Source organism: Apostichopus japonicus, chromosome 13, assembly GCF_037975245.1.
Source record: "Apostichopus japonicus isolate 1M-3 chromosome 13, ASM3797524v1, whole genome shotgun sequence".
Lineage (NCBI taxonomy): Eukaryota > Metazoa > Echinodermata > Holothuroidea > Aspidochirotida > Stichopodidae > Apostichopus > Apostichopus japonicus.
This window is the reverse complement of record NC_092573.1, coordinates 10,076,953-10,095,125: the sequence shown is the minus strand read 5'-3', so window position 1 is coordinate 10,095,125 and position 18,173 is coordinate 10,076,953. Positions and strand designations below refer to the sequence as shown.

Sequence of the window (18,173 nt, the reverse complement as noted above, 5' to 3'; positions counted from 1 at the left end):
AGTTACAATTTCATTTTTTTTCTTGTAAAGGCAAGGTAAAAATGATCTAGATGGTTTGCAGAGAAAACTTTGATGTACCAAATTTAATCTGAGAAATCCATGCATGGGGCCTCTATAGTACTATACTGTACTGTGTTTTTGGCTTTCTTTTCTTGGGGGGGGGGAGGGGGGGACCTTGTTCCTTTTTCATTATAAAAATGTTGATGCCAAATATGTCATGAAGTTGTCACTGCCTCCCATCACCATGAAAATCAGAAGCCTTTCATGTGAGCTTTATAATACATCTCTCTCTCAATCAAAACCCAATTTTAACCTTTCTAGAAAAAGAAGTTCACATTAATAATTGCTCTTGGGTGTTACAAAGGAAGTTTACTGTACACAACCAAAATCCTTACAATCTTCTATTCTTTACTCTGAAATGTATTTTAACAAATGTGAAAAATTTATTTCAATATAAATGCAGTCTAACTAATTGGATTTACACCAAGTACATTGATGCTTGAATATTCTTGGGCAATTTGGGCTAAATATCGAGAGATTAATTGAATGATATTTGACTGTTTCTCTTTAATCTAAACTATTATATGGGCCATTCCACACTAATGGGGTACTAATTTGTGACATAGTGGGTGAAAATTAAAAGTCATAGGGAAAGCATGAAACTTGGTTTGAGTAATGACCTAGAGTCTATAGCAACTGTATATACCCTCAATGAGATAAGTTTTGGATAAGGTTGGCAATGACAGCCAAGCAAAGTATAATATATGGCGTGCATTACGTACGTAACAAGGACAGATATCTGAGCATAAACAGGCCACAAAAAACAATTGTACATGAGTTTTAACAGTTTTTGTTTATTGCAAACTTTGTAATTATAACAATTAACAAAGACAAAATGGATCCAAGGGTGAAAAACTGGAAAAAATATGAATCTTTGATAATACAACGAGAGGGCATTTCAACATTCCCTATGCACAGAACAAATTTTAGTGCCACTAGTACCTTTTTTCCCTGAGTATTTGTTACAATATATCTCACATCTTAATGAAAACCACTGCTAGAAGCTATAGTGCAGAAAATGATATGGACTTGCATAAAGGTAGGATGTATGGTTACCATGTTCAGGGTCTTACGTACGTAACAAGGACAGAATATTTTTCAATCTCCACATTAATTTGTCATCAGAAATTCTATGGATTACAAATTATTATTTTCAATTGAATGTACATCTGGGCACTCATTTGTAGCTGTTTCTTTGCTGCTGTACTTTGGAATTATCATGAAATTGTGATGATATATCATATCCTGTGGGAAACAACAACTTATCCAGAGTGGTCTGTTTAAGATTGTAAATGTCAGACTTTAATTAAAGAAAAATTAAATAGTTGAATGAATAGTTGTAGGCTTGCATGTTATATATCTAGCAAAGTTAAAAAGATACTACTAATACTGACACCTCTAGTGTAGGTCATTGAATGCATTGTTGAACTGAAAATTGAATAGTTAACAATTGAATATTTATAAAATTCAATAATTTCAAAATTGCATATGAATAGTGAAAATCCTAAAATTTCATATAATGGAAGGATTGTTAAGCTGTAGACTTGAATACAGTATGTCAGAAATTTTAAAAGAGTAAATAGTTGAATTCATAATTGTAAACTTGCATACCATTGGAAAGATATCAAATTACTTGAGGGTATTATATACCAACAATATTAGCACCAATGCAACACTAAAATGTACCAATATGTACACTAGTATCATGTTTGAAACATGGACAGAGGAAAAACCATAAATTGTTTTTACTTTTTTATCAAACTGGCTAATGATTAAATGTTCACTTTTCAAACTTTCTGAAAATGTATAAGATGAAGTGGGATAGCAACACATGTCATGGAATGGAATAAACATAAATTTGAAGATGTTTTCAGAAAAAATGCTAAAAAGGAAGCACACACTATCACAAGCATATCTGACTGTTTCTTTTTTGCTCTTTCCCATATAGTCAAGCATGCAGTATATTGAAGACAAGCAATCAAGCAAGAACCTAAAACATCTAAGATTCCTGCAGAATAGATGCTGTCAACTGAAACTGTACACAGTACAATTAGCTAGGTGGAAAGTCAGAGTGTACTTGTTAAAACTTTGAAATATATACAAAATATGAATTATGTGATTGGCATGGGAATGGACAAAGACTATGCTTTACCACTTTACAGCTCAGCTTGTGTTATTGCTTTCATTTCAGCATATGCTTTCTCCACATTTTCAATTTCTTGCACAGAAAATGGTCCACTGCCCACCAATGTAAGGGGTCCATCGATAACGAATTTGCCTAAAACCTTCTCAGAATCTGACCTTATAGGCCAATCATACATCTTAGATGCACTGCGAACTCTATGGAGAAACTTAAACAGATATTCCTCCCCATCTTTCTCAAGCAATCGTCCAATATAGAATTCGTTGTCATAGAAGACAGCATAATACTCTTCAAGGCGAATTTCAATCCCTCTTTGCTGTGGTTTTAGTAATGCCTCATGCTTGTTCTCTGGTAGGCAGACATCACAGAAGAGATCTTTTAAGACCTTTTCATTCAACACATCCAACTGTGTCTGGACAACTTCAGATTCATCATAATCTGTAATTTATGAAAAGAGCAAAAAAAAATTAAATAGGAAATATTCACTGGCTGTCTTCAATCTTGATGACTGCAATGACCAACCAAATGGTATGGGCAATCCATAACAACTATTCCAGCATTTTTCACAAAGAAGTGAACTTAATGTCCACGACTCACCCCACCCTCACGTTTGATTAGAGTTCACTGATAAGGAGTTTCAATTTAATTAATGAAATCAAGGCCCTTAATAAAGTTGAGTGACATATCATTTCCCATGAAAAGAAACATTGGAATATGCAACATCAAACATAACACTTCTGTTGATGCATTTTGTTTTTGATTCTGCAAATAGAAAGAAATCTCTTTCAATGTCATGTTGCTTAGCACTTAAAATTTAAGTAAAAAGGGACTGACCCACTTTGTTGGAAGTTAGTATGCCACCTACATTACCCACTTCAGATAAGTCCCCTGTCTCAGATCTTTCAGATGATGATTTACCCACAGTTGCTCCAGTTGCATTATCAGTTGCACTCTCAAGTGTACAGACCGGTATCTCATCCATCTCAGCGTGACCTACATCTGCAGCTTCCATATCACTGCTAGTAGTTGCTTCAAATGAAATCCCTTTAGCAGACATCTTGCATTCACTCCAAGACTTCAAAAACTCCAGATTGATGCACGGTGCTACTGAGTTCAGATCCTGACAGGGTGAACAGAAGCATGAAAGACGCCTTTTGTGCAATTAGTATGGAGAGATCCCAGCTACAGCATGCAACTTTCGCGTTCCAGCCACAGTGTCAACATTTGTTCTGGTTGGCCTTTCCCTCTGTATATCACCTTCCTTCACTAAGTAAAAAGTACGACGAGAGTGGTTGCACGATCCATCTGGTTTCACTGGTGCCTTTGAAAGATTTTTGGAGCAGAAGTCATAGAACTCCCGGGGTCCATCAATGGTGATGTTGACATCAGACTTCACTGACCTTGTGACTGCATTTTTAACCACCCCCATCCTCTCCATCACATGGATTTTTTCCATAGCATGAGCCAAAGAAATGCCGCTCTACTTGCACGCCAAAATCTATGTTTCCAAATGAGATGTCAGCAAATCCTGTGCGAGATTTGTATAATGCGCCACACCCATCAGTGAACTGGATCAGTCTGTTAAACTCCACTTTCCTCTCCACCTTCAGATGTGTGCAGGCCAGTTTACAGAAGTGGGTAACTGCATGTGTATCATGTATCATATCCTCGCTTCCTGAGACATGGTTTGACGATATTCTTTCACTCGCTCAGTCTCTTTAGCTCGATACTGAACATAACATTCCTGATCAGCTTTTATGCTCATCTTACCTGAAAAGAGAATAATTTGTAAAACAAAATATCCTGGAGCAAATAAGGTAACATTTCCATTTTAATATGGAAGTTAAGGCAAAGACAAAACTTGGTTTGTTTCAAAATACAGGAGAAAGTTGTAATCCATGGTATGGTAGAAGAAAGTTTCAAACCTTCAATACAGGAGTGTCAATTTCAATGGTGAAATTGTTGCCTCCATAAGCTTTTAAATTAAAGAGATTTGTCATCCACTGGAATTTGCCAATGATGTTATTTGTGTTTGATAACAGTTAGAGCTTACATGATAATTAAAAGCAGCCTGTAGGTAAGTACGTGTAAAGACAGATGCACCTCATGCATATATTATATTGTAAGCTGCCTTAATATGGCAGAATGTTGTGTATGGAATTAGGCTGTTTTGAGATATAGAATGAGGGGCAAGCTGCAATGAAAACTACCACCAGAATTTTTAATCAGAGGTCCCAAGATACTGACATTTGGTGGCTAACTCCCTAATTAGGCCAGCCTGTCCCTGAGAACAATAAATACACTGTGGGTTCTTTAGGCCATAGATGGTTCTTCTCATTAAAGCAATTACGATGAACATGCCCATTTTCAGTCCTCGCGGATCAAACTCAATGGTAAGTTTTAATTAGAAAGCAACACGATACATGTTGATTGTCGTTTTTTGTTTGTACTAAAAATGAGAGTTGAATAAACAAAAATATATATATTTTTTTTAAAATTCGACCTAGGCAGGCCTAGCCTACACATTATATGCATCAGTAATGAGAAAACCCAGTGTTAGGCTTCGCCTACGTGTAGGCCTAGTTGCAAATTAAAATACGTAATAAAACATGAAGCATCGTCAATTGTCTGTACTGCATTTGTTTGAAACCTAGGCTAGATCTGCACGAAAATATAACGCTACCCTTACGTTAGGCTAGTAGGCCTAAGTTAGTACTCAACCAGGGAAGATACTAACATTCGTAAAACAGACCGACTGGGCAAATATGTCTCACCACAGTTAGATTCGAACGTGAGCTTTTTCAATTGAAGCCTAGCATGCAGGTCTAACCTAACCTTTGCTTAATGAAATATTGTTAACGTTATATTTACGGAATCATCGTATGCACTCAGTTCATTGACATCGGTACGTCGACATTAGATTATACATCAAAATACCGAAATCATGCTAACGTTCACACGAGTGACCGAATCTGAAATCTGTCTACCAACAATTGCGTTTGAACGTAGGCCTAAGCTAGTTCATTTTAACGAAACTGCTATTGAATTGCACTTCAATGCCAATGCGAGTTGAACATTCGTGCCCAGTAAACATTTAGCAAGTTTCATGGTATTATCATGCACCTTTACATCGAACTAAATGAATAATGGAGGTCTTTTGCCAACGTACGTAACTTCAGACATATTGACTCAATCTGTCTGCAGTTACGTGCATTAGTTGTGTTTTCTGTCTCACGCAGTGCAATTATACCAAAGGCGGCAACTGCATCTACAAGTCCGCTCACCTAGCGGTGTAAGAACTTTCACTTACTGAGTGAGGAGTCTCTAAATTGAACCATACCTTGATCACATTGCAAAGTGCTTTATTTTCGGTAAAATTGGTAGTGATTTCGAATGCTCGTAATTTGACTTGCGCTCGTAACTTACCGAGATTCAGAAGACAGATCACAAACTTCCCTCCATAGTTTTAAAAGTCGGTGGGTGACCAGGGTTGTTGTTTTCTATGAAATACGCATGCGCTCAAGGATGTTTATCATACTAAACACTCACAGGATCGCTTGCGCGATTTCCGTGAAAAGTGATGTAAAAGTATGTTCGAACGTAAGCTCTCTTGGACAGATTTTTTTAAAGCTAATTTGGCCGTCGTTTTCCGGGGGATTGGAAGACTCAACTCCCTCAAAACCATGTTCATCACTGAGATACGATGTTGTAACAAGGCACAACATTGTATCTCCGCCAAATGTGTTTAGATTACTTTACTCATGGGGCAAGTTACGCTCGTAACTGTTAGGACAGATGTCAATTACGAATGTTTATATATTTTTGTGTGGTCATTTTCTCAATTTTCACGAGTTGGACAAGAAAGAAGACAACAATAGCATTCAGATGATTGAATTCTTTAATCATTATGATACATTACATTGGTCATTTTTGTAACTAAAACATAAAACAAGTGGATTAAAAATCTCCATTAATGCTCTGTCACATATTCCTTGCACAAATTGGTGAGACATGCAAAGAGTTTTTTTAAAAAAAATTACCAATGAATTGACATAAAGTCTTCCAGCTGTTAACACTATTTTGCAATATTAAAGTATGGCATCAAATACTTCAAACCATGCAGTTTGTTATTGCCAGGAAGCTTTGTAGACCGATTTCCAACAAGGCTTTGCAGTAACATACATAAGTACCCCATTAGTGTGGAATGGCCCATATACATGCAGGAAGTGAAGACTATGTAGTACAATTAATTACTTTTGAAGTGTTTCTGCAGGTACCTCTTAAAGGTTGTGTACACAAATTTACTATATGGAGATCCTGTACAAGGAAGAGTATGCTACAACCAGAAATTGCATTCGTAAAGAAACACAAGCCTTATGGTTCGTTGGTGATTCCAGAAATGTTATAAACTGTTTACACTATTAAGTCTGCCACACACTGATCCAGTCAAAAAGTGAAACTTTAATGTCTGCAGGTGTGGAGATTTGTGGATAGTGGCTTTGGAAGGGGAAGAGTATGTTACAACTAGAAATTGCGTTTGTAAAAAAGCACAAGCCTTATGGTTTGTTGGTGATTTCAGAAATGTTATAACCTATAACTATTAAGCCTGCCAAACACTGATCCAGTCAGAAAGTGACCGGATCAACTCCACTCTGCTGTCTGAAACTGTAGAATGTTTGGATAATGAGGCAGTGGGTGTCTGCTTAAGACTATACTTATGACTAAATTAGATTTTTACCAGTGTAAAAATTCAAAATGCAGCATTTCCCCGACTGGCAGTCGGTAGTGTTCAAGACTAAAACTGTACATTTGAATCATCCGATCACAGGGATCGAAATAAGTTTTACGTGCGACCTAAACAAGCGCCAATCTTTATCAGCAAAGAGTCTTTATGTGCAGTGATGGGTATATGTCTGTGTGCAGGGATCAGTTGTTAAACTAGTATTGGGTCTTCACTTCATTCAAAAAGGATGATAGTTCACAACGGTAAAATAAAGTCAGTCTCACTAAGTCGGGCATGGTGCAGCTGGTTTAATTTAGAGTCACATATAGAAGACTATTGGTGCTTATAACATATTAAGTAATGTCAACATTATCAAACAATTCAACAGTGATCGGGGGAAATATGTGACATATGTCAAACTCTTCAGCAATTTATCTCACTAAATAAGGGGCAATTTTTAAACATGTCATTTACTCTTCAGCAATTGGTCACAATTATGCAGCATGTATGCAGCAAGTATGTATAATACACCCAAATAGGAATTATTTCCAATCAACATTCTGTTGAATAAAATTAGCCTCCCATCCATATTTTAGCAATGTCAAAGTGGTGTCAAAATCCCAAGCTATATCAGTATTAGACTTGTCTTAGTAACTGCTAACTCTTCCCTGTGTGACCTCTTCACATATCTCAACTCCATAAATAGCAAACTTTACAATAACAACATATCTAAAGACCCCTTAATTAAGTACCTTCTCCATAGCTAAAATATTACTTAAGTTCATTACCACCCAACCATCCTCAGTTCTCCACCTTTTACATCATAGAGAACACACTGTCGACTTAATCCAAAGCCCCGTTCCCCCCTGCCCCCCCCCGCATCTCCAACTCTGGTCTCCCATTTTTTTTAATGGTCCGGCTCTTACATTACGTCTCAATGAAACTACAGACAACTCAAAAGGAACTCCCCATCTCAAACATCTGTTCTCTACCACCAAATGAAAACATTTTTCTAAATTTATAAAACATTGTTCCTCTTTCAATCTCTCGGCCATTTCCCTTTCAGAAGGATCCCATTCCGGGATCGAACAGATCATAATGTACATATATCTGCATGGGAGGTGGCACAGCTTTGAACTTGCAAGCGATGTACGTCACACCATCCAAATATTTCTAAATATATAACGATTGACTCGATTTTGAAACATCTGATACATTGTCTCTCCAACTATTCATCACAAAACTGTTTTTTTTTTACGATGGAGAACATTAAACACTCAAATACGACTTTATTTTGCAATCAATATTTTGGCGGACATTGAACATATGTCACAAATATCAAATAATGTATTAAAGAGCATTAGGGGAAGACTTTGGACTTTCATGTAGTCACAGGGGTTTATTCCTACCACTAAAGCTAGCTACAGAGAATGTTTAACGATGGCATAAATTAGTAAACGATCAATAGTGATATTTTATCAAAGATGCTTGATCACTTAAGGACCAAATCAATCAATTCTTATTCCAGTTCTATTGTCAATGTTTTACCCTCAGTTTAAAAAACTTTCATAAAATCTACCTGAATATGATATTTTCACTACATATGAAATATGTAACACCAAAAGATGAGTAAGACATGTTATCTGAAGACTTAGAGCTAAGACTTTTAACAAAATAATTTTTATATTGTGTCTAATTACTGTTGATCTAGTAGCCTACATCCTTGAGAAACATTGAGTGATGAGTGGTTCATGCTTCAAGAGTTTTCACCTAAGGTTAAAAATGTTAAAGAGTTCAATGGAAATGCAACCTGTTCCATTATATACCTACTTTGATACTCTGTAACAGCTGTTTCTACATTTATTGGCCTAGACCAAATTTGCTTTGCTTTCTATCTAGTCAGACAGCCTTTGTGCACTATAGAAGGGGGAGAAAGTATGGGGTGGGGGTGACCTGGAACTGGGGTAATGGCCGGGGGCAAGTGCTAAAACGTCACCCACTTTTCATGGTTAGGTGAGATATCAGGTGAGCCAGCTAAAGAGTGGGGGAAGTAAATTCCCTTTATAATTCATGTACGTAAATTGAACTTACTTGGAATGTTGAATTGCATCCATCCATGCATTGCACTCTGCTTCCGTCTCGCTTCGTAACTCATACTGCCTCTGTGCATCGTAACGGAAATGTATCACGAAATGCCAGTACTGGAAGAACAAAAAAAAAATTGCAATTAATATTAAACTGACTCTGTGCTGTGTAATGGTAGGGTATTACAAAGTGCCATCTAGAGGTGCCACAGGGGAGAGAGCAACAGGTAGTTCATTTTGTAGATCACGCTGCCTCTGTGAAGCAATTGTAACAAAGGTACATTACAAAGCTGAGGAGGCTCATTAATTATGTAGTGAACAGCACTAAGGGTATAAACACTTCATAAGGCTTAAAGGGTGTGAAGACTCGCGCAAAAAGAAACGTCAAAATGAAATGCCGGTAATCTGACCTATGTTTCGAATGCGGTGTAACAGAAGTGTAAGACACCACCATCGATCCCAGAAAATACACACGCAGCTTGCTACTGTCGGTAATTAGACACTAGTGTACAGTCAGTACATACAGCTGCGGTCAGTACCCACAGCACAGTGAACAAACGTTACAGCGATGGACATCTCAGGTCCAGCTAAAGATAACAAGGTATCACGTTTTATTACCATACTGTCTGCACAAGAAGAAAACTTCGCTTGCAAGCAACGGAAAGTTAACTTTTTCAGAGTCGGCACGCGATTTGGGGTGAGTCTTCAATGCCTTTAATAATAGTTCACTTAAATGTTACAGAGAGAAAGTTATAATGTTGTGAAGAGACAAGTATGGGAGGAGGTAAAGAAAATTAAAGTAAGTTTATCCATAATTTCAACACTGATGTAGAAACAAAAAAGACCTTTATGTACTGCCTCTGTGTATCGTATTGAAGTATATTACAAAATGGCGGTACTTTTATTTTTTGCGGTTATTTTTTGCCTTATTGGTTCTATATATTTAATATTTTGGTTTTTGTTACTATTTGTGTTTAGGTTTTACATTTTTAAAGCGCTTTGAGCAGCTTTGCTGATTATGCGCTATATAAATATTACTTATTATTATTACTGGAAGAAAGTCTGTAAAACCCCATCTTAACTGCCTTTTGGCATCATAATGAGTTTAATTTAAATTACGAATGTTGGTAATGGATGTAAAGACAATATAAACTTTGTAACAAAATATATAATGCCAGTACTGGTAGGAAAATGAACCCTTGCATTTCTGACTCTATGCATCAAGACCGAAGGCTATTACAAAATGAAAAGCAAGCTAGTACAGGATGAAAAACAAGAATAAACTTCATAGTGGATACTGCATTGCAAAGGAATTATATTATAAAATGCCTTTTACTGAAAGAAGGAAAAAAAAAAGGAAGCACATTCTGCTCAAGTTAGTATTCATCGGCCCCTAATAGCATTTACAACCACTGTATAAACACTGTAAAGCACAATAAGCAGCATCAGTTCAAGTACAGAATAGTTTATGACTCTAGATGCTATCAGAGACAAGAGGGAATTGATATTCAAGAGGGTAACCAAAATGGCACACATTTTTTGAAATGTAAGATGACACATGTGCTATAATATGTCATGTTAGGGACACATCACTGCTTTGACAAGATTTTCATAACACAATAAGGAGGAGAATATTTTCATAAGAAGAAGAGTGATAAAGGGGAACACAATTTGGTAAATGAACACAGCAAATTATGCAGAAATGTTAGACATTAAGTCACAGAAACAAGACTCATCTATGTCTGATGAATTGTTCCCCTTTAAATGCAACATGATAAGTTCTTGAGTAAACTGTTTTGTTTCACATATCAATTCCTTTCTCCTTAAAATGTACACTCAAATGTCTCAATGATTAAGACCCATGGGAGCAGATGTATGACTCATACAGTACAGCTTTACCGACATGTCTGTGGGCCCGGTATGGGTGACTGTTCCATTTTTAAAGTGGGTTCACAAAATGCAATTGAATCATTATATTTGGTTCTTAATCAAAAACTGAACAAAACAGAAGCAAGCAAGACTAAAAATATGTATAACCCATAGAAGTAGAAAAAGTTTTGTTGCAACACCCTTAATCAATATTATTACTTAGTTTCTGGCAGCTTGTATATTTAATTCACCCCCTATTAGTGGAAAATGGAACTGGCCTTGGACACTTACATTGAACCAGAGAGCTAGGCCTATGAAGACTTGTTTTCTTTTTCTAAAACGATATACATATTTACAGCTGGGCTTGACATAACCGACGGCATCCATGACAAATAGCTGTCATGGCCTCAATGTTTGCTGAGGTGCCCCTGAAAAATATACCCGGCCGACGGCAAAGGTTGCCGGCATGCCCTTTTTATTTTGCCGTCGGAGCCCCATCTTTCATTAGGCACATTCTGAGTAGTACACTTTAGAAGTTACACTATAGAGGAACCCAACAATCTTGGGGAGATATTGTTTGATTCATTCTTCACAAGAACCGTGCTCCCCGCCAATCTTTATACTTTCACACAGTAAGTCAATTGGACTTCTCCATTGAGTTAACTGTATGCGAAGCAAATCACACAGTAAAATCCCATTAACTGTGTACAGAGGTTGTGGAGATTCAGTGACTATGTTTGCCCACCATTTGGCTCTTAAAATGGACAAGAATATGGGAAATGTATGAAGTCACTAATCGAGTAGCAGTTGTAGTGAGGTACTGAATAGGCTTACTCGCACACACCTAGCAAGTATAGCATGCCTAATACGACAGATGCCCTAATGTTACAAAAACCAAACTACCACTCTTCTGAGAACCCTTCCCACAGGACGTGGATCACACTACCACACAAATCAACCTGGCACTCAAATATTCCTGACACATCCTTGACGGATGTACTTATGTGACTCTCATTTGTGGAGTTATTATTATATGCAGGAAAGAGTTGCTTTGCACTGCACTGTATACAGAATATCAGCCATGTGAGCATTAATAGTTATAATCATGAATATATGGTGACAGGGCAATAATATTACAATGATGACAACTCTGAGCCAGTACTGACATGGTGGGCAACAGCAGCTTGGAGACCCAAGCCACTTTCTGCAGCTTGGAGATCCCAGTGATCAGCAGCTTGGAGGTCCAAGCCATCGGCAGCTTGGAGGTCCAAGCCATCGGAAGCTTGGAGATCCAAGCCACCCATCTTTTGGAGATCCAAGCCATCAGCAGCTTGGAGATCCAAGCCATCGGCAGCTTGGAGATCAAAGCCATTGGTAGCTTGGAGGTCCAAGCCATCGGCAGCTTGGAGATCAAAGCCATTGGTAGCTTGGAGATCCAAGCCACCCGCCTTTTGGAGATCAAAGCCATCAGCAGCTTGGAGATCCAAGCCATCGGCAGCTTGGAGATCAAAGCCATTGGTAGCTTGGAGGTCCAAGCCATCGGCAGCTTGGAGATCAAAGCCATTGGCAGCTTGGAGATCCAAGCCACCCGTCTTTTGGAGATCCAAGCCATCGGCAGCTTGGAGATCAAAGCCATTGGTAGCTTGGAGGTCCAAGCCATCGGCAGCTTGGAGATCCAAGCCATTGGTAGCTTGGAGGTCCAAGCCATCAGCAGCTTGGAGATCCAAGCCATCGGCAGCTTGGAGATCCAAGCCATCGGCAGCTTGGAGATCAAAGCCATCGGCAGCTTGGAGGTCCAAGTCATCGGCAGCTTGGAGATCCAAGCCACCAGTCTTTTGGAGATCCAAGCCATCGGCAGCTTGGAGATCAAAGCCATTGGTAGCTTGGAGGTCCAAGCCATCGGCAGCTTGGAGATCAAAGCCATTGGTAGCTTGGAGATCAAAGCCATCGGCAGCTTGGAGGTCCAAGCCATTGGCAGCTTGGAGATCCAAGCCATCGGCAGCTTGGAGATCCAAGCCATCGGCAGCGTGGAGATCAAAGCCATCGGCAGCTTGGAGGTCCAAGCCATTGGCAGCTTGGAGATGCAAGCCACCCGTCTTTTGGAGATCCAAGCCATCGGCAGCTTGGAGCTCAAAGCCATTGGTAGCTTGGAGGTCCAAGCCATCGGCAGCTTGGAGGTCCAAGCCATTGGTAGCTTGGAGGTCAAAGCCATCGGCAGCTTGGAGATCAAAGCCATTGGCAGCTTGGAGGTCCAAGCCATTGGCAGCTTGGAGATCCAAGCCACCCGTCTTTTGGAGATCCAAGCCATCGGCAGCTTGGAGATCAAAGCCATTGGTAGCTTGGAGATCCAAGCCATCGGCAGCTTGGAGATCAAAGCCATTGGTAGCTTGGAGGTCCAAGCCATCAGCAGCTTGGAGATCCAAGCCATCGTCAGCTTGGATATCCAAGCTTTCAGCAGCTTGGAGATCAAAGCCATCGGCAGCTTGGAGATCCAAGCCATCGGCAGCTTGGAGATCTAAGCCACCCGCCTTTTGGAGATGCAAGCCATCAGCAGCTTGGAGGAGTACCATGGCTCTCTGTACGTACACTCTCTGTACACATGATTTGTAAACAAAACTGTTTATAAAACTGTTAAAATACTAAGTAAAGAGTACATAACACTGTAAATAAAATTGTAATAAAACTTTCGTTCTGGAAAAATAACAATTTGTAGTCAGATACTTTTATGTTTACTGTATCCATAAGAAAATGGTATGATTAGACATTTTCACTGCTCCTCAAATGACATAGTACTGTGTTGACGAAAAATGCTGTAAGTGCTCTTCCTCACATTCATTTTTGCCATCATGCCCTTCCCATTTGCCATCATGCCCTTTGCCAATGGAACCTACCAACGGCATTTTGGCCATCATGCCCTTTTTGAGGCTTATGTCAAACCCTGTATTTATGATTCACAGAATAACCCAAACTTGATTCAACAGTTGGAAAGATGCATTCGGCAATGTAATGCTTTTTAAAGTGCAAAGATGTAGGTTTGGAATGGACACCATTGCAGGCCGTTTGTTGTGTACATGTATTCAATTGTATCCCAGTTTTGTGTGCAACCCGTAAGGATTTTTGCATACAACGTAGTCTAAATCTATAGCCAAGTGGACATGACAATCTGATGCATTTCTTAACAAGGTTTTCAGTTGGTCGGTATCAGGTCCAATGGAAGGAATTGACAAATGAACTTTAACTTTATATTAATTTACTGTAAATTACATGATATGCCCTTTGTAATGCAGCCTGAAGGAAAGGGATCAATGCATGTTTGTGAGAATTGCTATGGTAAAAGGGAGGTTTTTGTTTTGGTGTAGCACTTACTGTGCATTTTCAATGGGGAGTTTGGACTTGAACTTCCCAAAGTGTGTATCTTTGATCCCCAAGTCCCATTGGGTTAAGAATTTTTATGAGAAGAAACTTGAAAACTTTATGAGGAAACAACTTTATTTGTCAAATACCACTTGAACCACTTAAATCGGCAGTAAAACATATGAGTTATAAATGTTATCACATTGGAAAACATTTTTGCCTTGTAGTCCATGCATAGGCTAACAGATGACATGTCAAGCAGCTCCAGTGTTGCAAAGGGACTTGCACTAAGGAATTGATATACATTGAAAATGCCTTTATTTAATACACCCATGACCTCAAAATTACCACATGTGGTGTCTAGGGTATCCCATGTAATTAAATGATGGTAAATTACCTGTACTATGAATATTTCGGCTAGAAGGAATAAAGTGAAAGCTAGAATAGCACCTTGCTATTCAAAACAGACAAAGTTCTACAGAAATGTGAATATAAGTATCTATAGAGAGTCTGCTAAAAGTATCACTTTCGAGATCCGGCCTGAGGATCCTCAATTGATTTCGAGTTGGTTAGCATGATGATTGATCTCTAGAGTTAAGATTTTCCAACTCATTACAATTATATATATATATATATATATATATATACACATACATACATACATACATACATACATACTTGTCCACATGATATATATATAACGTCAAACAGTAAACTGTCTGAATATTCAGTGTTGAGAAATAGTAGTGGACACAATGATAGTACATAAACTACCAAAGAAAATGTTCATTTGTTATCTAAATGAGCAAGAAACTGTCAGAATGGTTCAGGTACCTGCCCGAATCATATATGGCAATGCCAAGGCTGGAAATAAAGTGTTTCTTCAGATATGTTGTGTCAAAGCAATTGATGACATCACTATGAATTATTTATCAGGAAACCATTTTTTAAAAGTTTCATCAGTATTTGCTCCAAAAAGATAGCTGTATATGCATGCTTGTTCATGCGAATAGGTAAAAGTTTCTAAAACTACTATCCGATCTGTTTTATCTGCTCAAAATTCTTCTTTACTACTTCAAGGAGGATGCAATGACCACACATTAAACAAGGGGAAATCCCAACATTGTAGGTTATACATAATCACATGTATTACTAAAATAAACACTCATGTTGTGAATTTTGTTTCACAGTATGATTCCCACTTTAAATGTGGTTCCTCTTTCCTTAAAAGGTGTTAAAGCCAATTATCATTGTCTAGTTTCACTTTCAGTGATGACAGCATTTATGACAACAAAATGGTATAAATGTATCCATTTGCCATGTGTTATAACTGTTATATAGGTTACAAATGACCTCCAGCATGTGCCTACATGTTAGTTTAAATAAGTATTAAAAGTGATTGGCTTAAAACTGCATGGTTAATGTTAGGGGAGTTGCATTTAACCAACCACATCCCTCATTCCCTCCCCTTTCATCTAGATTCATGCCTAGAGAAAATTTGGAACTTGTCTTCCTCCCCCCTCCCTGATCTCCTTTGATATCATGTACACAGACTTCAGTCATTACTGCAAGTTGTTAAACTATGAAGGCTGTCAATATCAACATAATTTTCACTTAAGATAAGGGGTAAGAAGATAAGGGGTAAGAAGATATTTATACTTCAGTTTATTATCCACTTGAATAAACAAACAACAAAAAGACAACAAAGTGTAGGAAATTCATCTTTGCCAGGGCAGACCCAGGGTTTTCTTAAGGATGGGTATGGCTGTGGGGTCATTAGAGCCAATTTCCTTGTAGGGAGTTGGTCCCCTCCTCCCCCTCCCACCCCCCAGGCAGATAAACATAAAATTTTGTCAAAATCTGAGACTTTTTTAGACTATAAATTAGGTGCCTAATTAGGTTTAAATGTTGCAGGTGTGGGCTAACAACTACTTTTTTTTCATTTTTATTTGAGGTTGAAGGAGGTATGTGCAACCCCCACCCAGGTCAGTGACTGAGAACTGCATGTATCTTACAACAGTATGAACGATTGAGTTGTATATAGTCACTTGAATAGAGGCAAAAAATGTGTAATTTTAGAAATAAAACACAACCAATTACTTAAATTAAGAGATATGAGTTTGGAGTGATTTACCCTCTCTGGTAACTACTGACATGGTATTCACCTACCTTACTCTCTGCATTTGAGATAAAAAAGACATTTCAAGATATTTGTGCAGACAAGAATGATCGTTATGTCTCTTCCGTTAAGGTAGTCGTTAATAGTTATCTTGACATCTCTTAGCAATATTTATTACATGCATCACCTTTCTCTTTTGGTGACTTTTTTGTGTTTTTTTTATATTCTTTCGTTTTTTCTTGTTGTCGTAAAAAAATCTATCTTCAGCATCTACATAATTTCAAGGCCTTTATGTCATAATCTCTCCTTTGCATGGTGATCGACTCATCATGGACATAAATATAAGACATGACGAAGAATTGAAAGGATGTGTCTTACGAACATAAAACAGATCGACATTGACGAGTGTGTTAAATTCTTGTAACTAAAGATTCTCTTCAAATCCCTTCTTAAAATCTCTGGGGTCTCTCTCTCTCTCTCCATCTCACAGAGTAAGTGATCGAGCAAACTGTTGTTTAAATACAAAAAACTATTTAATTCAATTGTAGTAACAAAATATGCTAGCATCTTGTGATCTTCCATACATGAAGATTCCTACAAACTCTTACATTGTGGCATGAAGTGCACATATCGAAATACACACTGAAGCCCCTTTTCTCTCTCAACACATTTCAAAATCTTCTATATCCAATGACAATATATTGCTCATGTACTTGATTGAGGCAACATTTATCTCAAATACTGAAGTGAATTGGTAAAATGTTCTTATTTGAAATTTACACATGATTAACACTTATATCAAGAGTGGCTGGGCAATGACAGGTTGAGATTCAAACCAAAAAAAATTACTTGCTCAAAACACTTCATTTGGTCACAAATTATAATGTGAGTATCAATAGTTTGGTCAATACAATCTTATTTTGAGTTAAACTTGGTATATACTTTTTGGTAAAACTACAAACCAAAGATGAAAAGCTACTTGAACAAGGTATCTTATACATAAGACAAGTGAGATTAGAGAGGTAAATATTATTTGCTACCGTATAGCTTGAAATGATTGTACACTTTTCAATAGTCTGTGCTATAACTTTTAATGTTGCTCAAATCACTACCTTCCTTGTCAACTGTAGTATAGGCATGTACTCACTTTTCCTTTTTCTGGTGTACCCTGCTTACATTAAAGGCTTTTGTTTTGTATACATTTGGTTAATATTTTGTTTATCCTGCCACTTTCTAGATGTATGAGGCTATTATATTCTGTATAATAATCTCTACTGTAAGTTTAAACATTATTCATATCAGGGATCTCACCATGCATCTTTGCCAACCTTGCCAATAGGGCCGGGTAAAGGTCACTACAAGTCTATGTTGTGATATGTGGTTCTAATTTGGGAGGATTTTTGAATATACCTAATATTTAAGTTTTTGACGTTTGTTTATGTATACAAATATTGTATACATACATTTGTTATTGAAAATGTAATGAGAAGGAAAATCCAGAACAGTGAACAAACCTTCCAGCCTCCACCGGGATTCGAACCCGGCTTCCCGCTTTTTATGCAGACACCCTAACCACTAGGCTATGGACGCATAATATATATCATTGAAATTGTAGTAAGAGATATGAGATCATTGTAATACTTTTAGTAGTCTATACTCACTTTGAAAGAGATTACTTATGCTATATATACTCCAAAACTTACTGGTTTGGATATTTACGAGTGACGAGCTTACCTGTCTCCCCACAACCTAAGCACCCTCATTCTACCGCGCCTAGAATGTCCTGGTAACCTTTTAACACTGCGCACCCTCTGTGACCCG

The 18,173-nt window shown here is 37.8% G+C and overlaps 2 protein-coding genes across 2 annotated transcripts in view; both read right to left on the bottom strand.

The window, feature by feature from the left end:
- LOC139978251 (ras-specific guanine nucleotide-releasing factor 2-like) overlaps nucleotides 1–18,173 on the bottom strand; it is a 154,024-nt gene that overhangs the window by 87,299 nt on the left and 48,552 nt on the right. The window contains exon 3 of the mRNA XM_071988257.1: nucleotides 9,018–9,127. Within this exon, the coding sequence (XP_071844358.1) occupies nucleotides 9,018–9,127 (110 nt within the window). The remainder of the gene's footprint in view (nucleotides 1–9,017; nucleotides 9,128–18,173) is intronic.
- Nucleotides 835–7,785, bottom strand: LOC139978256 (uncharacterized). The gene is made up of 2 exons (XM_071988265.1): nucleotides 3,038–7,785; nucleotides 835–2,641 (listed from the first exon to the last, which is right to left on the bottom strand). The coding sequence occupies exons 1-2, from the start codon at nucleotides 3,258–3,260 to the stop codon at nucleotides 2,217–2,219; spliced, it is 648 nt and encodes a 215-aa protein (XP_071844366.1). The 5' UTR covers nucleotides 3,261–7,785; the 3' UTR covers nucleotides 835–2,216.